We start from the raw sequence: 27,275 nt of genomic DNA, 5'->3' as shown, positions 1-27,275 counted from the left end.
TCACTGGCTGTCACGTATCGACTTTGTGTGTGTTTTTTTTTTTTGTGGTGCCCCTCCTAACTCAATGCCCCAATAGACCATGAAAATAAGCATTTTGAAAAATGAACAGATAAACAAGCATGCATACATAGTGCAGCTATGTGTTGCAACTTGAGTTAAATGGTATGCAGCATGTTCCCACTGGTTAGGCTGCTTGTGCCCTGCTTTTTCTTTATGCTTTCTATAATGGTATCATGGATGCAGAACATAAGTGGGGCTGGGTCTATTGCCTGGCGAATCCTGCTAGAGCAGGGGTGGGCGACCTGCGGCCCACGAAACAGTTATGCCGCCTCCGGCACGACGTCAGAACTCCCACACCCCTCCTCCCTTGTCGCTTCCTATCAGAAGGCTGATAAGCCACTTTTGACATCAAATTGGGTTTTCACTTGTAGCTTGCGCCTGTAAATTGCTACCTTATGACATGGATACTGAAAAAAAGCATGTTTTTTATTGTAGTCTTGTACTTAATTGGAAATTCGCTCAATTTTTTCTCATTGCCTGCCCCACCCTTCCCTCCTCCGATGATTTGATGTCCCGCTTTCGCTGTGTCAGCTTCGTGCAAATAGGCCCTCAGCCGCTAAAGGTTGCTGACCCCCGTGCTTAATTAGAGCATGCTTAAGCAGGGCATTTCAGTTAAGGTGAAGGACGTTTCTATTAAAGGACATTTCATCATGCACATGCATATTCTTGTGTAACAGTCTGGCTTCGCACTTCATGATACGGAGGTTATTTACTCAGCCCTCAATGCTTGTACGTTTAATATCTGAAGGATGTGTGGCCTTGCCAATACGGAGAAATTCAACTTGTATGCTCATGTACCTCTTCTTTATGTGTCCTGGTAGCATCTGTATTTGCATTGAACAGCAACAGCAGTATTGAAGCTGCTGTCAAATGTGAAATTGTTCTCATGCGTAGGTGAAGAACAGGGCAGCTGCATCTGCGGAAGTTGCGAGTGTAGGGATGGCTGGACTGGACCTAACTGTAACTGCCGAGACACAAACGACACCTGCATCGGCCCCAATGGGGTTAGTATTGACTATAGAGCATTCTTTCGATTCATAGGAAACGGGCCTCCATAACTTGGACCGTTAACACCGTTGCGGTCTGCCTTGGTAGTAGAGTGGTTATGATACTCAACTGCCGATTCGAAGTTCACTGGCTTGATCCTGGCTTTTGCAATCGATGGAGGCAAAATGGTAGAGGCCCAAGCACCGTGCGATGTCAGTGCACGTAAAAACCCTTTGAGTTTATTTTGCCGTACGTGCACGGCGGCAGTTTTTTGTCTCGTAGTGTCTTTGCTGTACGGGTACGTTTTCAAACCTTCACTTAAGATTTCGAGCCATAGTAGCAATGCATGCTTACTGGGGGGTGCTGCCACCTTCTAGGACTTACAAAAAGCATTGGAAATGATTTTGCTACGTTCTTGCGAAAATAAACAGATCTGATTTCTAGAGTCAGTTGGACGCACTTCGCAGATAAGCCAATAAGCAATGCCTTTATGTGGTTTCAGCTTCGGTGTGGGGAACTTTATTTTTGTCTTTATCGGCACTTCCTTGCAGGGGTGGCGAAAGTTGATTTTCATCTTTATTTGCGCTGCTCTTAGCTTGTTTATATCTGACACTCGCAAGGCATTCTTGTTGCCCTTAAGGGGACAAGGTTCTTGAAATAGCACTAAATTGTAAAAAATGCTGACTTTCAAAAATTGCATTTTGAGGTACTTATAGTCGAAAGTATGTTTTGTAAAAATTTTATGTTATGGGAAAATACCTTCTCTTTCTGTTAAAAGCTTAATATATAAAATTACATATGTTTTTAAAACTGGAAATGTATTTTTCTTGGCATTGTTATTTTTGTGAAGTGAATCTGTCTTAAGAGAGTTTTGAGCAAGTTTCTGTGAAGATATTTAAACAAATTTGGTACCATTCTTTTCTGCAGCACATAAAACACAGGCTAAAGCTTTTCCTTTTCTCTCAACCTTGATAGCATTGTAATTATAGGATAAATATCAGCTAATTACTAGAAGCTCATTTCAACCTTCCAAGTCTAAAAATAATTTCTGATCAAAGAAATCGCCGCTTTCACATCTAGTTTGCTTTAGCCTGTAGCATGAACTTTTAGAGGAAACATGTAATTTTGAAACCTAACTTTTTTTATTGCTGGTTACCATAAAGACCCATAAGAAATTACCTGATTATGATGTGGAAATTTGTCATTACTCTTTTCTTTCAAATGAGATATTTTAAATCTGTTTGCGGATTTGAAATTTCCATTCAATGGTACGCATGCATGGTAATTTTCATAACAGTAGGATAATAAATAAAAAAACATTTCTCAAGACCATCGTGCCCCCTTAATTACCAAGCTTACTCTGCCCAAGGCAGCCACATGCAGAGAAGATGCCATGTCTACTATGTGGCTGCACAACTCGTCAATCCTAAAGAACAGACACACGTTGTATGTGTGCAGACTGCATTGAGGCACATTGCGCTCACCCGTGTTTTAAGGAGTACCACGCTCTGAAATACTGTTGAACATTCTGCACTTCTGAGTGACACTGGCATCAAAATATTTTTCCTGAATTCTTAAATAATTCTTTTTTCTGACTTTGCACATTTTGTACATTAAAAAAACCACAATTAAGTAATTTGACCATCTGTAAAAGTTTAATATTATTATATATATTTTTTCAAAAAAAATATCGACACTCTAAGATGGCTAAGATTTCTGGAGCCCTCCGCAACGGCACACCTCATAACCGTGTGTTGGTTTTGGCATGCAAAACCATAGATAATATTATTACTGTTGTGGGTAAATTTTTCAAATGCTGCAAGCAAATGTGGCAAAAGGAATTTAAAGGTGGCTGCAATTTTCATCAGCAAGTTTGGCATCCCATCATTGTAAAGTTTAGAAAGTTTGGTGGCAGGAGGTGGGAACCTTATTTGCAGTGTCAGATTGCTCTCACAGTAAGGAATTGTGCTAGATCCCTGGTGTCACTCAAACCACCTAGGTGGGGTAGTTGAGAGTGTATGCAAGGTCCCATTTACATACTTTTCTATGCAAGTGTGTGCAAACCATTTTGAGGCCTAGTGCGCGAAAGCGATGTTGCACTTTAGTGTCGGTGTTTTGCTGTGCTTTGAAATTGACAGTTCCTCATGTAGGCTCACGCTTGCTTTCATGTTGTCTTGTAGCATGATGAAATTTCTTGACTTTAAAGGGGCAATAAAGGCAAATGACATTTTCTGTCAGGGTGCGAGGTCAATATTTGAGAAGATCTGCAGCGTCAATTTTATGCATAGCAGCGTTTTGGTAACCTAGAAATTAAGGTAAACATACAACGCGATTTGCACCACTAGTGGGACTGTCTGAAACACAAGACCGATGGTGCGCTGGGGGGTCGGTACTTTACAAGTCCGACAAGGTTCCAAGAGTGCTATTTGAGCAGTTCACATCGATTTAATATTTGCCGTTAATGTCCTTTAAGCTCTAGAATATTTCTGTTCTTCACTCAGTGCACTGCTCTATCTAGCTTTTCAGCCATGCAAGAGCCTGCAAGTGATGTCAGAGAAATGTTGACATGACTCTTTTTTTCTCAAACAATGGTCTTCTGACTCGTAAAAGTTTTTCTAATAAGACTCGTTTGTGTTCGCATTGCAGAAAATCTGCAGCGGCTACGGCGACTGTGTCTGCGGGCAGTGCAAGTGCCTCGAATCAGACGAGGAGCGCTACAGCGGAGTCTTCTGTGAAGATTGTCCCGTGAGTGCCAATCTTCCCGTGCTTTGCTTGGTGCATGCAATTGGTTTTATGTATGTATCTTTTGGCAAGTCTTGAAATTCTCTTGGTTCTTTCTTATACAAACATGGCTGATGCTAATAAAAAAAACAAAAAAAAATCCAACGCAAGAAATCTATGGAATTCATGTGGCACTTTTCTGTGGAGGCTTTGATGCAGACGAAGTGTTTGCAGTGTCACTCTTTTTGTAGTGTAAAGGTTTCTTGTAGTGTAAAGGTTTCTTGTTTTTTATGACAGTGCTCTGTCACTGTGTCTCTTATGACCAGGACGTTGCTTTGGTGGATAAATCTGTTGCTAATTCAACCGTAACTTATATTTAACTTGCATACATTTATGCAGACCTGCCCTGGAAAATGCGAGGCATTCAAAGACTGCGTGCTGTGCCAAGTCTTCCAGATAGGACCCTACACTGAGGAAGAGTGCAAAACTAAGTGCGAGTTCTTGGCCATTCAGGCTCCGCACATTGAAGGTACGGCAAGAGAAATGACATATGACATTTTGCAGAAACATTAATCTCTCAAATAATGTTCTCATCTCTCATGACACCACCAAATTTTCAGTTGCTCTTTTGCTGTTAGTTTTCTTAGAAGTAGTAGAGTTGTTCGGACCGCCATGTAGCCAGACAACAGGGTAAGGTTAACACCAATATAAAATTTCATTATCTTTAATTAGATCCGCACGCATGCTCTGTAGCTTTCCTTATATTTCGGTTACGGTTGCCCATTCTCCAGTTTTCTTTTTTGCATTGCTATTTCGAATTTTGGCTGCGTTCACAGCCAAATAAGGACATAGGATCATGAGGACCATGCTCGATGACACTACCGTATAACGTAGCAAACAATCAGAAACACTTACAGTTGAACTCCTTTATAACAGATATGCACCGGGCAGCAGTTCTTGTCTATTTTAAAGGGTGTCTTTTGTAGACAGGGAAGAGGTTCTCATTTTCTGATTAACCATTATTTGGATGTAGGAACACTAGTCTATCTTATACTCCAATGGTTTGTTACATCAGTGCCTTTTGTAAAAAGGTTCAACAGTAATTTGTTTGCAAGCTTTTTACTGTTTGCAGAATACTGGGTGACTTAATATGTAAATGTTAGCAGCAAGGCTGAATTATTTAGGAACACCAACACAGAGCTTCCATTGCATTGAAGAACCGCATTTTACTTAACTCCTTATGCAAATTCTTGGTGGCGGCATAGCAGTGGACCCTAATGCCTTTGCATTGAGGAAAGCTTGTGAAATTGGACTGAACCTCTGGTAGACATTGTGGTAACACAATATATCATAAGATGTTGTTTCCATTGTTTGATAACTCTGTATGTATCACACTAACACCATTGCACTTATTTAAATGCGTATAGCTAAGAAAGCGTTACACCGAGCTGTTCGTCAAAGATGTGACAGGGAAGAGCTGTGAATATGTGGGACTGTATACCATAACATTCCGAGCAAGTGGCTCTCCCTGAGGCCACCTTTCTTGTTTAGAAGATTTGAAGTATGTGCCAATGACCCAACCAGCACCCCCCCCTCTCCTGCCATCGTTATCAGTGTTTTAGAGACTCGTTATTCAACCAACGAGGCGAATGAGAACAGTCAATGCATGCTGTTTAATAATAAAGAATTTCAGTAGAAACACACATGTGCATTCTTTATTCTGAGCAGCTCTTTCACCACTGTCCTGTCTGTGACTGAGCAAAGGTTTTCCCTCCAAATCTTTTCCCTCCAACTGTAGAGGGGCATTTGCTTGGTCATGGATTTTGCGGTATACAAAGATATGAACATAAGTGTGGATACCTATTTTTTTTTTAGAGCTGTAGGTTTAAAGAAATTTGATTTGTTCTTTTGGGGGGTGCGACAAGTGTGGATAAGGTTATGTGAGAAGTGGCTTATAAGTGAAAAAGTACAACATTTAGTGTTGTTCCCGTGCCTTCTATTTCAACAGCAAGATGCTAACAGGGTATCAAAATGTGTGCCAAGTCTTTTACTAGCCTATTACAGGCAAACCCCAGTTGTGCTTCCTTTGTTTAGTTGTGATTTTATTTCTTTCTTTTTTTTATTTGACGATGTACATGTATGCTCATTACAAACATTCCGGTATTTCTATGGATAATGTAACTACAGTTTTAATGAGGTTTGACATTGTGTGGTTTCTTTTCTTATATTATTTAGAGCAGTGGTTCTCAAATGAAGGTCTGCGGGTTCTAGAGGATCCGAGAAGCCATTTCTATGAACTGCGAAACCCTCACCCGCTTTTTTTTTTGCATTAAAAAAATTTTACATGTGCAACTCTGTTAAAGCCCGACTGTGCCACATATTGATAAACTGTCCAAAATTAAGTGATGTGGCGTGTTTGTTTGATGTTTTTGGTAGCAATAAAAGGCACCTGTTTCACGCTCCCGTTGTGTCAACTTACCTACGTACCCTCCCCCCTCCCCCCACCCTCCGCTGCAAGGGGTCCCCCATCACTTCCACCAGTCCAAAATGGGTCCCCGACACATCCATGGCTGAGAACCACTGATTTAGAGCATGATGCGTCGCTTTGTTTATGTCATCTGGTTTTAATTTTTTTAAATCTTTGCTAAACTTATAAAAAGAACTAGTAGCATTTTAATCAGTACGTGATTCTTTCATATCAGTACTTTCACTGGCAAGTGTTGAAGTAAGAATTGCATGTTACTTAAAACTCTTGCCGTGCATCATACGCAGTCAACGAAGAAGGCGAGAAGCTGTGCATCTTCCGCGACGAGGATGACTGCAAGTACACCTTCATCTACAAGTTGGAGCCAACAAACGAGTATACTGTACGAGCCAAGAATGAGCGTGGTAAGTGGGAGCAGTGCTCTTTCTGCATTCATGAAAGCTCGCGTTCACCTACCTTTATCATTTGCCTAAGTAGATTGGGAGCCGAAGTTTTCCTCTGCTAAATTTAAGAATTGGGTGACATTCTCGGTTATGAAATCTATGATGGTCATATCGTTACTTTAAGAACGTAAAGCTCTGTAATTCAATTCTTTTTTTAACCTACCTCTAGCGCTTTGGATCGTCCAGGGCTGTTCGTCATCAAAAGTGGGTGCAATGTTCTTTCACCTTTGCTACGCAGAGTGCCCTAAGCCGGTAAACATTTGGGCCATCATTCTGGGTGTGATCCTTGGCATTGTTCTCATTGGCCTGGCATTGCTCCTCATCTGGAAGCTGTTTACCACCATCCACGACCGTAGAGAGTTTGCCAAGTTTGAGAAGGAACGGCAGATGGCCAAGTGGGACACCGTAAGTGCTACTCTTCTGTTTGAAGGCCCCACTTGTGGCTTTGGAGTGATTTCATACAATGTAATGGGACTGCATTCTCTTGTGCAATAGCGGGCCACTCATGATGGCTGCAGCCAGCTTAGCACTATCAGTTGCATCATGTGTACGAATCGCGAATTGTGATGAGGTTGTCTTTTATGCTGCAAGTACTGCAACCAAATCGTAGCTCACAGACACCAGTTTTCTGCAAAACTTGTGGTTGTGTTCTAGCAGAGTCAATTTTTGGCTGGTTGACTCTTAAAGGGACACTAAAAAGCAACACAATTTTTCTCGTATTAGAAAAACACTCTTTGGCAATACCGGAAACACCGCGCTTGGTGTGAAAAGACACTGAGTGAGCAACAAAATGTGCACAAAGAACATGTGGGTGGCGATTCCACCTTAAAGGATGCCTGAACCATTATATTTTCGAACATTTCAAGTGAACATGTGCATCGTGTGCAGAATGCCATCACGGTCAACGATGCCATATGTGACAGCGCTACGAGCGACTGGCGTGCCACAAATTCGAAAAAACAATCTCTCCTCCTCTTCGGTCCTTTCTGGCCTCTGTGTGACACGCAGCACAATGCATTCTGACGCACTGCGCATTCATGCTGTGATAGGTCGAGCAATAAAAGGTGGCAAAAAAAAAAAGGTATGATGGGCAGAGAAATATGCGGAGGGGCGTTCGGTGAGAGGGCAAAGCGTCTCTGAGAGAGGTTACCAGAGGAGGGTAGTCAAAAAAAAAATGAAAGCAGCAATTTATTTATTTATTTATTTATTTATTTCAGTAGCCTCAGGGCCCGAGGGCATTACAGAAGGGGGTGGGTTACATCTTTAACACAACATAATGAAATACCGTGAAATGAAAATCAGTGCATTTTGATAATCAAACACATTGAACTCCGCTATTCCGGCACCGTCTTGAAAAATTCTCACGGCTCTGTGTTTGTTGTACACTCGCGCACAACTTCCCCACCCCAACTGAATTTCGACCTCTGGGTGGTGTAGGGCCCTTTTGAAATTTCTGCACCATTTGCCGTGATGCGACATATTTTGACACCACCGACTGGAGATTACGTATTTTATTATCGATAAATATAAAGTACATTGTTCTGAGAGGGGGCCATACACTTGACATACCAAGACTGAGGAAAGTTTATGGAACCAACAGTGCCAAAATACGATTAATAAACACTGAAATTCTTGAGGTCACGTGTTGAGAATTATGACGTGAAATTTTAAAATGAAACTTCGATCTAGATTTTCTCTGCTAATAATAGGCTTATGCGAATATTTAAATGCTTCGAATATTTGAACGAATAGTAGAGTATTCTAATTCGCTACGATTTGAATTTAAATTATCGAATATTTCCAAGTATTCGACATGAACGAATAAATGTATACTAAACCGCGTGTAACTGCCTGTAAAGGTGGTTTCACTGCTGTATAGTGGTGCTAAGCCGTAAAAGCATCTGTCCAGCAAACATTTGCTCTGCCGCAAAGCCCCATTTTAAATTTAAAGGGGCCTTGCGACACTTTATGAGCATGGTCAGTAAACGCTGCCGATCGGTAGTCAAGGCTACCGTGAACGCGCGAGCTAAATATTCTAGCGCAGCACGTGACTTGAAATTCGCAATAAATTCTCAAAGTCAGATAAAATTGCTCTCTTCTCTCGGCAAACGACGCCACAATGTCAAAAATTGCTCGTAACAGCTATGGTACCAGCCATTGGCTGATTTGAGCATGGGGCACTCGGTCGTTACTGGGGCCGCTGCGGGTGGGCTCGACATGTCCACACGTATATGCGCGATCGCACTGAAAAGCCGCATATTATAAGAAAAGAAAAGAGATAAAGAGTGCTCAAGGTCACAACACGCATGTGACATATTTTCTTTCCCTATACCATCTCTCCCGGCTTTGCTTCAAGCGCTTTTGTCAGGACGAGAAGAGAGAATGCAATTGCAGCATGTGGCAAATCTTTGCGACTCCGCTCGTACTGGACAGATTCTAAAAATTTTTGCGGCGGTTATTCATAAAGCAATAAGCTTCTTTAGTGAATCCATTCCATGGCAACTTGAAAAACTGTTGCAGGGTCCCTTAAATGAACGTGTGATCCTCAAATCGATTGATAATTTTTTAAGCTTAAAAAGGTTGTTTTGCTGGCTTATACACACTAGCTGTAATGAATAATGTTACGTATTTTACAGGTTATCACTTGCCTTCTACTGGAAGTCAAATCCTGCTACTACCCAAAGTTGTTTCGACTTCCTTTGAGCGGAAAAAATAAAAAAAAGCTCTTGTATAGAGGCCTTGTTAAAATATATTGTCACGACGTCATATATTGTGCAGGTTAGTTAGGTCATAATAAATATGCCATTTTTCTTTATACGTCATATATTCTATTCGAGTTCGATTCAGAATAATCCAACTATTTATTCGCTTCGAATTTACTCCAAACCTAAAATTCACTATTCGCACAAGCCTAGCTAATAATAAACTTGCAATGGTGAAATAATGACGACTTCTCAGAGTGCAATTTATCCATCTAAACTTGTTGATTGTCTCTCTTTTATGTCCCTATAAGGGATGGATAAAATGGGGAAGAGACAAAAAGAAAAATAGTGCATCTGGCTTTATGTTCGGCAATAAATTTTTAATGAGCAAATGCATTCATAAAAGAAAAACTACACTTAAACTTGGTTTCAGGTGTTGGTGTTCTAGAATGAAATTCAAAATTAAAGTTAAAGCTTTTTTTTTCTTCTAACACTGAATTTCTGTTGGTAAAACTAACAACAGTACAGTTGTTAAATAAGAGGCTAAGCTGATTCAGTGTTTCATTTTAATTTCCTTTTAACTTTGTCTCATGTGCAACAAACTTGAATCAGATCAATGTTACGGTGTCCTACAAAAGCATTTGCTCGCGTTCATGTACATGTCTGGAGAATAAAATACATGTTGACCTCCAGCTATGGCTTTCTTTTTTATTATAAGTTGTATGACACTATCCAACCTATATATATATATATATATATATAATCCGCTTTTCTTCCAGGGAGAAAACCCAATCTACAAGGGCGCCGTTTCAACGTTCAAGAACCCCACATACGGAGGGAAGCAGTAAGAGGCCTGCACACACTGAAAGAACGTATTGCGGCCTTTCACCATTGCCTGCATCTCCACGCCAAAATCACAACTAGCAATCAACCAATTTACTTTCCCAATTATTCTGTCTCACGGCTGAGGAAATCATCATCATTCTCGTCATTTCTTTCTCTGTCGTGCTGCGTTGGTTGTATCAATCGCCCACTCTTAATTTATGTTCATGAAATGCATACCGGGACGTTAGGTTTAAATCGCATTTTACCTGTGTAGGTGAGGATCGGTGATTGACACTATTGCTTTGTCATCGTTACACCGCGACCTCGATTTGCTGTTATAGGCGATGCTTTGCCAGCCATACTTGTGTACGTGACGTTCAGTCTCGTTCCTTGCAATTGTTGTACTCATACGTAACGGCTCTTTTGCGTGTTAATGAAGTGTAATTAATCGACATGTGATGTTTGTGCATTTCTTTCTCTGAGAATGAGACAAAGTACTTGCCAGCTCTTGCACTGTTAAAGCCACTGCTTGTTTCATGGTCAGGTGCCTGGCAGAGAGCTGCAGCTGATGAGAGTTGTAGAAGAGCTTGTAAATGACCGTTAGTTTTATTGCGCATAGTCAGAGTACGGCTGATGCCGCAGAGACACGAAATACTTGTTGGCACACAGCCTTTTGTTGGTTGCTCTGCAGGTGCCATCTGGTGTCTAATCTTCGAATCTACCTTCATGTGCTCTTAATAATTATACCAGTTGTTTGTCTGGCACAAGCTGTTGCCCTATTAATCGTTGGCATTTGTAGGAATACTGTAATTTTTCTACGTCAGGTGCGACGGTGTAGACCTTTTGAGCGAAGAAATTGGAAGTCTGCATTCTCTTTCTTCCTTTCTTAGTCTTTATTTTCCCAGTTTCGCAAAGCTTTTAGTGCAGGGGGCAGTGTGCAGTTGTGAGGCCAATTTTCTTTACTATGCTTACCTTTCTTGTCATTATGGTCGGCCATTGACCCCATCGTGGCATGTTGTCGTAACCCATTTGCACAATACTTGTCTGCACTGTGTGAGGTATTAAACAGAGCAGAATGTAATACCTAAAAATTAATACCTGGTCTAAAACATGGCCTGACGGCTTAAGTTTGGTTAACATTTTCTTTACCAGCTAGGAGTTATGTACTTCAGGCATTCAGTTACAACGATTGGGGAAATGCTCATTTCTTGGTGTGTCATGGTGTGCCCTGGTAGTAGTGTTTTATTCACTGAGTGGCCTTAAATAGGTGATGCCTTTTTGCACTTTCGCTGCCAGTGTTGCTTACAAGTACAAACTAGGGCCGTTTGCCCTGAACCGGGTCTTTTCTGAAAAGTATTAAAAAAAAAGAAAATGCCTGTAGTGCCCAAGTCTAGAACTTTTGTTAGCATTTCTGTAAAACTCATTTTGGATTTTGGTTAACAACAGTGCTTGCTATTTTTCGAGTGACGTAAAGAAGGCTCTTACTTGCTGCATATTTTGTGAAAGACTTACGTACGTTATGTGTGAACAAGTTTTATGCATAGTCAATTTTTTTTTTCTAGTGAAAAATGATGTTCTAAAAAGCCTCTGGCTTTCCACCCACCTCCCATCCTTTCCCTCCTTCCCTGCCACTTTTTTTTTCTTGTGTTAAACCATTTGTCTATACTTATAATTATAGTGTATGCATGTTGAAGCTTGCAAGGTTCGTAAAACACCTTTGGTCTTTTTTAGAGCTGTTTTGCCTTAATTTTGTCATGTTCAGTTTGCAAGTGTTTTTTTTCATGGTGTATGGTCAACATTTTTCCTGAACTTAATAATAGTGAAGGTAGTTTTAGCACCGCATTTTTTTTAATCATGGAAGACATGGAAACCTGCATTTTCCGTCGCAGAGTATATTGGTACCTGCGTATGCTTACTGCCACTTGCAAGATGCAGAAGCATCACAACTGAGGAACAACAAGCCCAAAGCTGTTGTACATAGTAGTGCTGTTTTGTTTTATCGGAACGCTGACGATCTCCCGCACATAACACAGGAGGCACATTTATGTAGGGGGGACCAATGTGAAATGGAGTATCCAATATGTATTTGAGACAGTCTGTTGTCACTGGTCTTGATACGATAATGAAAAAGTTTATTGGCACAGAACTATCGAGGTAGCAACCGCTCGACAAGTGTATCAATAAATAGCATTGGGCCGTGCAGTGGTACTGTTGTTAGAATACTGCTGGATGTTCCCTTTCATATTGGACTACCCTGTATGTGTGAGCTGTGACTAGTGTGCTGCTACATTTGCATGAATAATGTTGCAGGCACTTTGCCAAGCAAATGTGCAATACACCACTAGAAAGAAGGGCTATGTTGTGTGCAGTGTCTTGTGTAACACTGCACACGTACTGATAAAGCGCCTTTTAGCACCATGCCATATATGATAATGAGGCAAGCAAGTACTTTTGGCTTTTGGTGAATAACGTGTTCATCTATACAAATGTGAAAATCAACTTTTTCGGAAATCATTTCTTCTTTTTCTTGTAGTAAAAACTGATTTTAGTGAAACCAGTGTGCCATGTCTTTGTTTACTGACAATGCCTTATCACGGACACAAACAGCTATGAATGGGAGGTAATGGTATCGATGAGGTACAGGGAGATAAGGAAGCAAAAAGTCTGTGATTTAACGTAAAGGAGGTCTTGGCTACACATTTCCTGACTGTTCAAACTTTATAAAGTAATGAATCTCCCATCTCTTTTACTCCTCCTTGTCTCTCTTCTATTTCAACTGTGACATGCCTACTCTATTGAAAGGTAGCAGATTGACCTCTTGGAAAATGAATTCACATTCGGTTGCATTCATGACCAGCATAGAATTTCTCTTCAGTAGACTTCCATACCTTCAGTAAAAGCCATTGTATTGCTATGGCACTTATATGAACACTCTCGTCTGGTTTTTGCCGTCGCCGTCCTGTCCCATAAATGCATGTGTTCATGCGTGCATATATATATTATATATCATTGTGAGCACAGTCACTGACTCTACTTTAATCAGTGGTGGAAGTGCTGTTCCATTTGCTCCAAAGTGCATATGTTAGTAACTGCTCCAGACCTGCTTTGAAATGGTGTTGGGGAAACTAAAAACAATGAAGTTGAATCATGTGATCATTTAGCAAGCCTAAATGAAAACGAAAACAAGCTGTATACTGTCATCTAGTATATACAGCTTGTATAGTAGCTATATACTAGAATATTGACAATGCTACGCGTACTCGCATTTTCTGCATATCTGATATATCTGATATAGTTGTATATTTGTACCTTACAAGCAGACTATTTTGGTGAAATACGTGCGATTCTTCTTAGTCGTACTAGCCGCTGCTATGACCACTTTGATATGTGACTGATTGCATTTAGCCCTTTCATCAGCTTTGACCTCGTTTAATTCACAAAAACAAGCATTTTAAATGTTATTTTGTTTAGCTTGATTTTTAAAATTTCCAATGAAGCTTCTGCAAAAGATAAAAACAACACTTGGTGTTCAAAGACCATTAATCTGTTCACTTACGATTCTTGCAATTTGCAGTGGTCATTGTATATGTTTAATAATAAACGTAATGTAAAAATATGTTATTATGATGCATTAGACCCCAGCAGTTGTTTGGAATATTTTGTAGCTTTTTTCTTGCTCCAGTATGGAATCAAAAATCAAAATGTTGCTTCCATCACTGCTCTGTCAACAGAATGTGTCATCAGTGTGTGTAAGCTCGAGCTAGTCTCGAATAAGGTGGTTCTTCATTATATATATATATAATCTTAGATGCGAAGCAGCTCTCTGACTCGCGTGTTTAATGTCGTACGTACGTGCATATGTGCAAATGCGCCGCAACGCGTTCCCCTCACCGCAAGTGTTAGAGCGGTGCCAAGTAGGTCACGCCGCAGCTGCACAATGACGTCACTCTCTCCCCTGCAGCACGCTTGCAGCAACTGCCGGCTCCTCCGCTCGCTCGCAACACACTTCTCTTTCGCTTCAATCCTGGTGACGCGATACCTGTGCTCACATGCATGGAGTTCATCCGATAATTTTACCACGATACTGCACTGCAGTTGTGTAAGCGTGTGAAGGTGTAGGCTGCATCTATTCAAAGCCGGCCTTAGATAACATGTAGTATGATACGCTATAGAGAAGGGCTACAGTTTTGTCACCAATACTGCGGGGTTCAAAGTAGCATCTTTATACAAAGCCCGCATTCCTCTTCAAGATATCTCAAACGTCCTACTGGGTATCCCTTAGTGCTTGTTGGCATTTCGAATGGAAGTGGCCATATGAATTAGTCCGATAGTTTGAGACCGCGCTATCTTCTATGCTGGTGTCTCATCATTAGCGCATTCTTAGTTCTCCAAAGATGAATCAGATACACTTATTTCTGTTACTCCGATAACCCTAATGTTCGACTGCTTCATTGCTAAATGTACGCAGGCTATATATAAAAACCTTTTGCTTGCACAGTGTAGTGAGAATTCTATGAAGAGTCCAACATTCATCACGTGAACGTTGTCACTCTGTCTAAAAAATGACACTCCGCAGGAAAGAGGGAAATCGACTTGTCGCCGAAGCAAGATTCTGTCAGTTCCCTAAAACAAAAGGCCTTCAATAATTTTTGTGCTGCCTAATCCGCATGGTAACGTCTTTAGCTACAAGAAATAGTAAAAAATCAGTGCTAATGACCTTATTCCTTCCCCCTCTTAATTTCCTTTTTTTTTTTGTGCTAAGTTACCCTACAGTTTATGGTCAGCACACACTTAAGCACATGCTACCATGCGCTCACCGTGATGTCATCTTGGTATACGCCATCGTAGTCGATGGTAGTTGGCGCAGAGAGATCATGTAACATTTAAATATTAATTGTTTATGTACAGTGTCCCAGCTAAGGTTGGTGCAAAGAGATGATGTAACATTTAAATACCAACTATTATGTATGGTGTCCCAGCTAAGGTTAGCCAAGGTGCTGTTTATTTCATTTTTTATATTTTCAAATACACTGATGGTGCCCAAGTCACTGTTGCACAATCAGTAGGTATTCTTGGCGAAAGTGTAAAGATGCCGAAAGAAACGTATGGTAGTTCCAGGTTACACTGCTTTGAAACCTGAGGAAGAGAGTAGCACGAGCACCCAGCGATTATCGTTAGTATAGTTTCGTCTGCTCCATTTACCGAAGCGTCGATTGCGCTAACGTTTGAAGTAAGCATGCATAAAGAGTTCCACCGACACTAGTAGAATCTTGTCAGCGTCATACGAGCAGGAGGGCGGCCGCTTCTGGTCTATAGTCACCAAAGATAGTGGTGGTGATGGTGGGGGGAGGGGGAGGGGGAGTAAAGTCTGCCTCTTGCATTGTCTTAAGTAATGGGGGGAGGGCGCTGTGACGAACCATCCTCCCCCCTCCCCCGTCTCGAAGGGGAACCCTGCGCACTTTTATGCTCGCTAGTAAAACTCGCATACTCGGTTTGGTTTTGCTCGAAAGCTCGTTTGCCAGCAAAACTCGCAAACACGCTACTTTTTGTTGCACTTTATCGACTTTCTGCTGATTATAACAGTTGCGATATTGTAAAAGATTCAAGAGAAGAAACACCAAAAACTAGTTTATTATGGGCAAACTTGTGCCCTGAAAACTAGGTGCAAAAAAAAAAAGGCAGATCCCACGTACAGTGGGAATCGATGATATGTCAAGCACGAATGGGATATGTTGATATGTCACTTTAAAATCAGCACAACGTTACGAGGTGGAGGTAAATAATGCTGTACATGACTTCTGTGTCATGATTATCATGTTTGGATGTGTCGTTCACCTTCGTCATCTATTCACACCACGTGATACCGAATTTAGTATCAGTGGAGCTAGCGAAACGGCCGCGAGCACGCTATGAGCATGGTATGTTATGTTTTTACCGAACACGCGTGTCAGGATTATCATGTCTGCACCAATCATATATTTCGTCATTGAATAAAGAATGTATACCCTATGATGATTATGCACCAGTTGTCCAATTAGATAGCTCTATACATGGCATACTCAGTCCCGATCCACATTGATCCGACCAGTGCTCCACCGTGCCACCGAAAACAACTCACGAACAACAAGCCACGTACGGCTGACTTCACCGCCCGGTTCCTCTCCAGACAAAACGCCGATCTGCCGTCTTAATCGAAGCAACGACACACCAGTCATCTTTGTAGAATATGTCGATGCCAGTATCAGCAATGACATGGTTCACAGCTCAGTGGTATGTCCAAGGGTGGATACTAGAAAAGCCCCTACAAGCGCTTTTCACCGGCTAGGTAGCAGACCCGATGGAAGGGCTTCAGATACAGGGACCTTTCAACCGGTCCTTATTAGACTTGATCCACAAATTCAACTTGTTTCTTTGCATGCCACGTGCCTATAGTGACATCAAGTACCCATGTTGTGGCAAATCTTAGTCTTTCAAATAAAATAAAGAAAAAGAGAGAGACAGCTGCTCACTTCTTTTTCTTCTTCAGACTATCTGTTCTAGCACCATGATTTGGCCTTGTGCATTAATAATACATCAAATATACCTCGCAGAATAGTGAAAATTTTAAAACAAACATCTATTTGGCTGCAACGGAAGCTCAAATAGTGAATTTGTTCATGTGTGACATAATAATCAATTTGATATAACTAGCTCATGATGGCTTTCATCCAGCTTCTCAGTTAACCAGCGTTGGTTTTTTTTTCTTTATTTCTCGACACCGTCGTGTTGAATATGAGCAAAGGTAGCGTATTTTTTTTCTTGACATAGTTTCAGCGTTAGATGAGGGGCAAGAGGGACGTATTCATTAAGCATGTTCAAAGGAACGATGCAAACAGCGCGTTCTTTTCAGTTTTTTATCTTACTGTGGGCTATAAAAGTTAACATGAATTGTCAACATGACCACGCATACGCACTTTCAATCACGCATATGTTGCTGGAGGTGTGCGTTATTTATCATTCTGTTCGAGAGCGTTTGATGGCGCAACGTGTGTTCTGGCTTATCAAATGAAAGATACTTTTCTTTGACATACAGGCCAACAACTAGCAACTTTTGAACTGCTACATCGTCGCTCGATTAGCGTGTAGCGCAAGATAACCAACGTCGTTGATTCGCAACCGATTAATGCAAGAAAAGATTGAAGCACACGCCATTACTTCACTATCGAGGACGGGGGGAGACATACCCCCCCTCAAACACACCCTCACTTCTTGAAGCATGCAAAAAAAAGTTGCTTCACCGCAGCACGAGTGTGCTTGCGGAGGTGCACGCTTTACAGAAAAAAACAAAAGCTTTCAACTTGCGCGAGAGATGTCGGCATGCAGCGCAAGATCATCAACGTTGATTCGCAACCGATGAATGGAAGGCACTGCGCCGTGCTCCCGACCGGGCTGCAGAAATTAGGTGCCTTACTCCTCTTCTAACCACTACCACCACCCAATTAATGGAAGCAAAGATTAAAGTGCACGCCATGACTTCAGGCTAAGCGCTATTGGGGGAGAGGGGGAGGGCAGTTTCACACACTTAATTCTTGAAGCATCCTGAAGCTTAAGCGCACACACATGAGACATACGAGAGAGACACAAAGACCAGCGCAGTCCCTGTGTCTCTATCGTATTTATCCTCATGTGTGTGTGTGCTAAAGCTTCAGTATGCAACTCGACATACTCACAGTTACACTCTTGAACCTTACTTCGCACGTACTAATCTTTTCATGAACTCGTTCTTTCCTCGGACGATCAATTATTGGAACGCGTTACCTTTTGAAGCGTTCTGTGATAACGAAAATTCCGACTTCGATAACTATGTATCTTTCCGTTTTTAACCGTACAACTCAAGATCTCAAACTGTCTCACGTTGTATTTGATTTGCATTCTCCGGTTGCAATTTGCAATTTCTTGCTGCCATTTAACTTTGTTCAAATGTTATCCCGTGTTCTACTGTCTTAACATGTTTTTATTGCTTGAACTTTCTTTTTATTTAAGTTACATTGTAAATCACTTTTCATTATGCCCCCCTGCTTGGTCTTTCGACCGCAGTATTCTGTAAAAAAAAAAAAAAACAACTAGATCGTTTTTCCGTATTACAGAAATTCTCGAAGCATGCTAATAAGGTTGCTTCACCGCAACATAAGTGTACTTGCGGAAGTGCACGCTTTACAAAAAGAAAAAAAATTAACACGCGCGAGAGGTGTGGCATGCACTTTCTGAATATATTTTTGCTTCTCCGTGAGTATTACATAAATTGAACCTCAAAGCGATTTTTCAACTCTTGTTTACTCATTCAGGTGTGATAGGTGTTTTCTCTCCAATAAAACCTTTAACTGCTCAATGTGAAACACTTCAATGGTTTGAATTTGCTTGGCAACTGCATTGTTAGTCTTGCAGAGTTTTCTCCGACCCGTTCTTAGGTTTCCCGCATGATAAATTCGAGGTATTGCATCACCACCGCCTTGCAAGCATGTTGGACGGCCGAAAAGTGGGTGTCCCGTTGCAAATGTTAAAACATTTGTCACTTACCTGCATCGAATAGACATGCTGTAAGCTCGCGCTACGACAGAAAAATATAAGCGTTCCCCCCAAAAGAGCTTGTAGCTAGGGATCTTTCGTGCAACTTCTCAGGTTCAGGAACGTTGCCCCCCTCCCTCCCCTTACCCCCATCTGATGTGACCGCCCCTAGCCGAGAATTACACCCGCATGCTCCAGGGCAATTAGCAGTGCCAAAGGCGCTAAACTATTGCGACGGGCGTCCATGCCATTAGTACAGCGTTGCATTAGTAAACCACTGTGCAACCATTTGTATTGCCGAGTCCTTCGGAGCCTATGCTACAAGGCCTGAAATTCATATCTGACGCGTACGTGGAATATTTATCGGTGTAAGTCTCGCAAGGCCAGGTGCTCCTGCAGTAGCTAAGACCCTTCTTGGAGCTGTCATTCATTCAAACACCGCATTCATGTTTGCAATCGCTACACTTTATTTCGCTGCGCAACGCCACGCGCAGAACCAAAAACCGCGAGACCTTTCACAGTGTCGGAGAGGCCGACGCAGGTCTCATTAAATTAGTGCCTTAAAAACCGCGGCGGTTGCTTTAAAATAAGTGTGAGAAATGGTTAGGATTCTAAAAAAGCGTCCCTGCACGTGTTCATTCCTGGAGAAAGACCCGCATCACTTGGAGATGACGGACACGGCCACCTGCGACAGTCCATCCTCGAGACTCTTTGAGAAGGCAGAGTGCAGGCTTGAGCTGCCGGGCGAGACGCAAACGTTAGAGCGTCGGTGAATGCCGGCGCTGGGCGGCTGCAGAGCGCTGCGAGCTAGCTTAATGTCGAAATGCCTCTTGGCCGAGCTCCTCTTGGCAGGTTCCATGATTAACATGCGGCACACTTGATTGTTGCAGCTCTGGAGGCGCCTGAAAGATGAACATCGGCCAAAGAGAACTTCAGAACTATATGCACACATGCAACTTTACGTTGTCCTCCTCCGTGTACACGACTAAACTGCTAACAATAGAATCTCTCGGCGGAGGAGAAACAAAAAAAAAACACTATGCATGATTATGATTCAGGCAGGCCGTATAGTGAGCGTCTGCGTTTCGTCTCCATCGAAATGCGGTCACAGCGACAGGGTATCGAACCCGGATCCTCGAGCTTAGCAATACAACACCGTAGCCGCTGAACTATATATACGACGGCAGATATTTGACAGTGAAGCAAATGAGAAAACTAGCTGGTTCACAGTCCGTAAGATTCTTTAGCAGCTTTCACTTGCGGCATTTGAAGTTAATAACGGCGGCACGTGTTTCCACACTGTTACAAGGTCACGAAATCACAAGCTCGGTGCTCCGAATATCAACGAAAACGTCAGTGCTACGAAATATTCCAATCGGACCAGTTATTCAGAGCGATGAAGCGCGCGGCGAATGAACAGGTTCGCAAGTCACTCGCAACTATATATGGACTATATGCAGACTAAATATATGAACTCCAGTATATTCTACGCCACTCCACGCAAATGCAGACCTGCCATGAAGCGTGCGTGTACACATTGGTAAATAACAGCAGACATTGCAGCTCTTAACATCTGCATACTACTGGAATCAACCACTGCAAAGCTACGCGGCGCGCAACCCTTCTCCAGCGGTAGTGAAGTGAAAGTGCAGAATATAGCTGCAGTGTACCACGCAATTTATCAGACTTGCCTAGTCACTTTCTCGCCTAGCATTGAAGCACTGCTTTCTTCTGGCAGGTTGAAACTTGTCACCGTAGTATACGAAGGACGCTTGGTTGATCGAAAGACAGTCACCTGCTGCAAACCATTCGGAGTCCCCGGAATGGCAGTGAACTATTACCAAATGAACGTGGCAGAAAGTCTTACTCGCGTTTCCTTAATATGGATGTACGGTAGTTTGAACAATGTTGACGACTGGACGAAACTGCGATTATGATGGGATGGTCATTTCAAAAGGCTCGTTACAGATGCCTCGATCGCAGGTGTAATTAAGACGGCACGTAAAAGAATGTACCTTGCTTTTCCGTAGAACAATATGCGACATACCCTTTCTTCCAGTACTTGTGAAATGTGACTCCGACTGCCGTGAGGAGAACCGCGGCCACCACCACCATGATCACTATTATTCCTGCGAGATAAGATGCGTGTACCATAAACCGAGAGCGATACCGTGGGCACAAGTTGACTTACGCTTCATTTGAAATTGGCATCGATTTCCTATGTACCAGTCTCGGCACCTTTAAAAATAAAGAACGTACAAAATTAGATGCTGACAAAAATAAACAAAACAATCGAAGCAACCGTGTAAGCTTGATCTGTTGGACAATTTATATATTAAAGAACAGTCATTGTTAAGACGGCACGTACTGACTGTTTGCCATTTTCAGCATGGCTGCTTGATTGATATGCGAGGTTTAACGTAACAAAAGCAAGGGCTCCGGAAATTGCGACCACATCTGGCTGCTTAATTAGCGACGGTAACCCGAATCACTTCAATTTAGGTCAACCACTTTCAGTGCAAAGTCAGTCTGGATGCCATCAGTCCTGCTTACGTAAGAACTTGAGGAACGCGAGACGAGATGGCAGCTCATGGGGTCGTGTCGTGGTCACGGGTTTTATTTGGGACGCGGGCGTAGGCGAGGTCGCAGTTGCAGCGTCCAGTCAGGCCAGGAGCATGACCTCCTCTATAAACCTGCCTGCCCTACGGAGGCGCACGGGCCTAAAAATTGACGCAGGGATCACAGATGCCGCCAAGACTACCCCCATAGCAGACGACGCACGAACGTCGTGGTGTACTCGTGCGTGGGCATTCCTTTCACTATTTTTTGTAGTTTCTAACGCGTGGGTCAAGCGATTCACAAGGTCTCGATGCAATATTCTAGCTTTGAGAAGCACCGTGGTGGCTGGCTCCGGAGTCTCCACTACCGAATCTATCTGCGCGACCACCTTAGTAAAAAAAAAAAAAAAGCAACCGCGCGAACGCACGTGCAGAAAAGCAGTTTGACGGCTGCATTGAGGGGGGTAAGATTTAGTGCCATGGCGTGCTTTTCCTAGTGCTGTGGCACTTTAGAAAAAGTGAACTAAAAATAAACAAGCAAAAGCAAATATAGCGACACGGGGAGCAGCGGCATGAGCAGGTCGTGGCCAGGAGCTAGGCCGTTCTCTTCCTCGTTGAAACTCAATGGCGTGGTATCACGTGCAATACTTTGCAAAAGAACGCAAGAGGTAAAAGAGTCTAGTTTTGATGGATAATAGACTGCCAAAGGAGCGAGCCAGATGCCGTAACTCACTCGCACTCGATTCCAAAGCCGAGGCTCTTGCACGTTCCGTTGTTCTGGCAGTGACCAGGCTCGCATATGGCTGCGTAAAGAGTAAAACGTTCGAGTCACTTGTTGCTTCACGCTTTTGTATAGACCTATTCCAGGTTTGCGAACAAATGCGCAGGCTCCGCCCAGCCCGAAGCTCGCCCCCCCCAAGATAACGTAAAAACTGGCACAGCAGCTTGTCTTCGAGCACAGTGAATCAGGGAAGTGACGTCGTGGCGTGCAGGCTCCGCTCCATCCGAAGCTCGCCACCACACTGATGACGTGACAAAAGGCGCAGCGTCTGAAAAGCTGACTCCGAGCATAGCACGTCAGAGAGGATCCCCGACGCGCTGTGCTCGGAGTCGGCTTTTCAGATGCTGTGCTAGTTGTCACGTGATCATAGAGCCTTAGGGCTGGGCGGATCCGCCGCCCCGTGACGTCCCTGCGAGTGCCTAAATATATTGACTGCATGCGCCTACCGCTGTTGAAAAAGATGGAATAGGTCTACAGCGTCACAAGTATAATGGCTTCTCATGTGTCACTCACAAAAGCAGAGTTCTCCAGGATGATGCCCGGTGTCGGGAGAAACATCCTCGTAGCCAGGGAGACAGCGGCAGCTCATGCCGTAGTCCTGCTTTCGGTACGTGCAGATGGCGTAAGGGCTGCAGTAGTTCGAATCACGGTCCTCGCACGGGTTAACGGCTGAAACACGAGACACGGAGAAATCGGGTTCTACTCTTCCATAAACCGGACACGTAGAGCACACATTGTCATCGAATGCTGAACAAATCACGAGACTAATTCAACAGGAAAAAGAGAAAAAAACGGGTTTGCAGGTCTCAAGCAGTTTCTTATTCATTTAAGCTTAAAGCACCATGGTAAATGACGTGGCATCCCTTTGTTCCTATTCCATGTTTGTCGGCGCTCGGAAAAGCGGTCTTTTTTGCATTTCCCCAGCCAAGTGTTCTTGACCAAACGTCAGGGCACCGCATTATAATGCATGCTTTAACCGAAAGACTTCAATAGCCTTCCACTTCCTATCCATAGGTATTTAAGTAAATGTCTTGAAAGTAGTCCTTTCATGATATGGGGCCAAAGAACGTGCGCCAGAAAACGTAATCACGAAAAAAGTGTGCTTTATATTTAGGAAAGATTCGCTTTGTTGCTATGTTTAAGTCTTCTCGGGAAAGTCGTGTGAGATACAACATGCATAGCCATAAGTACTTGGCATTAATTAGACACACAGTACAATAGAAGAGTCGTTTGAGGAACTCAGTCTTAAAAGACGTACACAAGGGAAGTATTGACGAACATCCACGCTGGGAAGTAGCAACAATAAAAAAATCTACTCGGGTTTCCTTTACGAGTAGATGTTTTATAGAAGTTGCTAGTTTCCGGCTTGTGTGATCGCCAATACTTCACTTGTGTAGGTGTTTCAACGCTATGTTCGTAGTTTTTCCCAGCAGTAGAATAGCCTGTCACTATTCAAAGGGATGTCATCGGATCACTTCTGTACGGGTTCTTTGACACTGCATTCAAAGACCAATAATATGCTCAACGTACTACATCAAGCACACATTGTTCTGATGTCGCCTGTTCATCACGAAGTGCTCAGTAGCAGTTCTGTAATTTAGTCACGTGCCTTTTTAATTACCTCTGGTATGTAAAGTGTTGGTGGAAAATGCAGAAACTGGTTAGCCAAGCCGTGAATGTTACGAAACCTAAAACCACTCTGTTAGCGACCCTAATCATAGGTTTAGTCTACTAAAAACTGCGTGCATCCTCTACAAATAAACCGCATGCTGCGAAATCCACTACTCTCGAGAATGATGGCTCATTAAGATCGTCTTTCCATCGGCAAGAATAACTGGTTAGTGTTTTACAGAGCTTAATCTACCAATTCAGTCTTGCGTATTCCCTTCGCTCACCAAGTAACACGAAAAAATTTGAGTCCTCCCGTTTAAGAAAGTACATTGACAACGTGAACTTGCCTACGTCGGCGGCCACAGTCCTCATGTTTGCGGTGCGCAGAAAGAGTCCGGTCGAGTTGTGCGCCGCGATGGCCCTTTGGATCTCCTCGTGTACGGCTCCAGACACATTGCTGGCGAGTTTGTGAACCAAGGAGGACATCACCACGAGCCTACTGCGAACCAAGAGCCCAGGACGGAAGCCCGTGACCTCGATGTCTATGACCGTGCGGGAGAGGATTTTGGAGCTTTTCACCAGACCCCAAATCTGCGAAAGAAACGGTGGGTGTTTCGCTAGGTGAAATGTTCGAGGGCTTATAAGCAGGATGATTTCACGAAGTGGTATACCATTCGTCATCAAAAGGCAGCACTAGCAAAAAAAAAACAAAACAAAAACCATGTAGCAAGCCAGGAAACCGATAAGTGGGGAACGCAAGAGCAGAAATTTTATTTCTTGTTCACCGTGGCAGCTCTAGGAGCCTGCGAAGTGAGGAAGTGATAATTAAGGAGGTCGTCAGCGTTCGTCTAGGAAGTCTGGCTAGTTGACGCAGAAGCGGTTGCCGTCGTTGTTGCTTCAGTAGCGTTGGCTGGAAGTTCTGTGCCGTAAAACTTCCCGAAGGCCTCGTCCTCTGGCTCGTAGTGGGCTAGAGGAGGGAAGGCCAAGGGTTCAGCCTCTTCTCTTACCAAGTGCTGGGCGGCCGACTCGTAAGCCTTGAACTCGAGCGTCTTCTTGTCGGCCAATTCCTGGACGTACGAGTGTTCCGGAAGCTCCAGGGAGACGAGCAGCGGCAGCTTGCCTGCAAACAGGAAAGATACAGCGGTGGAACGTCGTGACGAAAGGAAATAGGACACGTGAACAAGCTGTAGAGCTTAAACAGAGAGGTTGCAGAAGACAATGCGATTTGTACGAGGTCGTTAGTACTCCGAAAAAAGTAGCGAGAGGAGACGAATGTACCGTGTCTCCTCTTGGTTTAAGTAGCACCACTTTCGTAGAAGTACAGATGCTAAGCTGGCCAGCTGACTAGACAGCGACGATGGATCTGCTTGGTACCGAGGTGACAGCAGCCCGTTTAAAATATCTAAATTCCAGAAGCTTTAGCAACCTTCAGTAATCAAGAGTCAATAAGGGCTCGGAAGAGCGAGATAGTAAAAGGTGCTCACGTTCGCAAATAAGCGTTTCCGGGTTCCTGTAGAAGGCTCGGCCGCAGCCGCACACGCTCTTCATGTGCCGCATGACGCAGCGTTCGTTCAGCTCCAGATAGCAGTACCTGGCCGCAATGCAGTAACGTTCCCGGCTCATGTTGTAGCCGCTCGGCTTTTGGATTGTCGATGCGTCCGTGGTTGGCGGCGTCGTTGACACCGAGGGGACCGTTGATGCGCTGCCCTCAGACGTGGAGTCTTCGAAGAGGTCTAGATCTGGGAAGAGGCTTGCAAGGTACGAGATGTCATCCTCCTGCTGAGACCCTGTGATGGATGTTGATCTGGCTGAAGTCACAGTCGTGGGGAAGCCTGTCGTCGAAGTCGTGCGCGAGTCTGCCGTTGACGGAGCGGGTGTTGTAGTGCTGGATTCATGCGCCTCATCGGTGAAAGAGTCTTTGTACGCCAGTGAATCATACGAGTCATCCGTGACAGAATCTTCGTACGCCAGTGCAGGCGTGGGAACAGCGCCGTCTTCGGATGTAGTTGCTTCGCTTTCCATTGAGGAGCGAATTTCACCTTCCACGAGGCCATTCACTGACGGCATCACGAACGTTCCCGGGAGTGCCGCCTTTCGAGTCTGCTGGGAGGTGGTATGCGGCGCAGTTGTGGCCATAACTGGAGGCTTCGTAACCTTTACGAATTGGCTGACTTTTGATGGGTACGCTGCTGTCGCGGTATTGGCATGGGTAGTCGCAGTCGGGGTATAGGAGCTCGAAGGAGCCTCGAAGATGGTGACAACTTTACGGGGTACTTGCGCCGTTGCGTTGTAGACCGGAGGACTCGTCGATGTCACGTTCTCTCCGGAAGCCAGTGCTAGAAAAGAAGAAAGAAAACACGTTCGTGGTCAAAAGCTCGAAAAAGGGTTGGTGTGGTAGCAACACGCTGAATACGCCTACCTCCGAGAAAAGTCAGCAGCAGCCAAATCATGGTGGCACGATAGCGAAGAGTACAGCAGGCAGTCTGCTGTCGCCGGGGCGTAAACGTGCGTGTTGTGTTCCTTGTCGACCGCTTGCCGCTCTGACCTGTGCCCTCATCGGCGTTGGCCTTTTTAGCAACCTCGCGCGTGATGTCATCGTCACGTGCTTGACTTTTATTGATAAAATTTATCGCAGCAAGCTAGCTGGACCTTATCCAATTTACTTCTATATTGCAAGCGAGCGCATCCTTTGCGATTGGCAACTTTCAAAGTTAAAGCGAATTACAATTTCTTGAGTGTTACGTTCCAAGACACCAATACGATGATAGGCCAAGCAGTAGTGAATAACTCTGCATAATTCTGAATACCTGGGGTTCTTAACCGTGTGAAGACACAGCGCAAGCACACGGGCCTTCAGCGTTGTCCGTCCATGTAATCGTGACTGCCGTGAACGGTACCGAAGCCGCGCATTTAGGATCTCAAGGAGCCAGGCATCGAAAAAGACGGTATGTGAATTTTCGGCCCATTCCTACATTTCCCCATACGCCCCCTCTTCCTCACCTGGCTCATAAGTGGATGCGTAACAAAAAAAAAAAAACATTTTTAATGAAGCCGTAAGCGCACACTGACCTTGATTGCTTTGAATTTGCTGGTGCGTTGATTTTTCACCTTTAATAATTACGCATGCCGCTTTGTGCGAGGCATGCACTAATCTCATCAAGGCGTAAATAATGTTGCAGCTGTAGCCCCAGTGGAAAGCTGTGCTTAACATTGACCTCTTAAGCTCCAGAAGCACAGTGGGACTCGGAAGAGACGAATCGTACAACAATATGGTACACAGAGAGGCACACAAACGACTTTATTGACGGTATACAACGAGGTCGCTGAAATTAGCTTGCCGGTGGCCGAAGGGTGCTCGCCAGTAGCTCGACACGACTGTTACGGCCCAGCTGATAATTTCAGTATGAATATCAGTTGATGGCAGCAGTGACTCGCATGCATCGAAGGAACAATATGGTACGTGGTGGCGTCATTTAAAAACGCTCTTTGGTTACTCTATCCAGAATTATATTTAAAAAACAACAATTTATACCCGCAACAAAAAAGTGATAATGGCCA

The 27,275-nt window shown here is 43.6% G+C and overlaps 2 protein-coding genes across 3 annotated transcripts in view; one reads left to right on the top strand and one right to left on the bottom strand.

Moving 5' to 3' along the window:
• mys (position-specific antigen beta subunit myospheroid) overlaps nucleotides 1–10,675 on the top strand; it is a 32,906-nt gene extending 22,231 nt beyond the window's left edge. For both annotated transcript variants that reach the window (XM_037429466.2, XM_037429465.2), the window contains exons 16-21: nucleotides 955–1,064; nucleotides 3,694–3,792; nucleotides 4,168–4,297; nucleotides 6,541–6,657; nucleotides 6,935–7,101; nucleotides 10,178–10,675. In XM_037429466.2, the coding sequence (XP_037285363.2) occupies nucleotides 955–1,064; nucleotides 3,694–3,792; nucleotides 4,168–4,297; nucleotides 6,541–6,657; nucleotides 6,935–7,101; nucleotides 10,178–10,246 (692 nt within the window). In that variant the 3' untranslated portion in view covers nucleotides 10,247–10,675. The remainder of the gene's footprint in view (nucleotides 1–954; nucleotides 1,065–3,693; nucleotides 3,793–4,167; nucleotides 4,298–6,540; nucleotides 6,658–6,934; nucleotides 7,102–10,177) is intronic.
• Nucleotides 10,676–19,210: 8,535 nt separating this feature from the next.
• On the bottom strand, nucleotides 19,211–26,332 carry LOC119178332 (uncharacterized). The gene is made up of 9 exons (XM_037429521.2): nucleotides 26,137–26,332; nucleotides 25,202–26,053; nucleotides 24,725–24,837; nucleotides 24,065–24,308; nucleotides 22,620–22,775; nucleotides 22,059–22,128; nucleotides 20,959–21,005; nucleotides 20,815–20,896; nucleotides 19,211–19,669 (listed from the first exon to the last, which is right to left on the bottom strand). The coding sequence occupies exons 1-9, from the start codon at nucleotides 26,165–26,167 to the stop codon at nucleotides 19,426–19,428; spliced, it is 1,839 nt and encodes a 612-aa protein (XP_037285418.2). The 5' UTR covers nucleotides 26,168–26,332; the 3' UTR covers nucleotides 19,211–19,425.
• Nucleotides 26,333–27,275: the final 943 nt, after the last annotated feature.

The sequence above is a fragment of the Rhipicephalus microplus genome, chromosome 1 (genome assembly GCF_043290135.1).
Source record: "Rhipicephalus microplus isolate Deutch F79 chromosome 1, USDA_Rmic, whole genome shotgun sequence".
In the NCBI taxonomy this organism is placed as follows: domain Eukaryota; kingdom Metazoa; phylum Arthropoda; class Arachnida; order Ixodida; family Ixodidae; genus Rhipicephalus; species Rhipicephalus microplus.
Note: the sequence above shows the minus strand (reverse complement) of the source record. Positions and strands in the feature narration are given on the sequence as shown.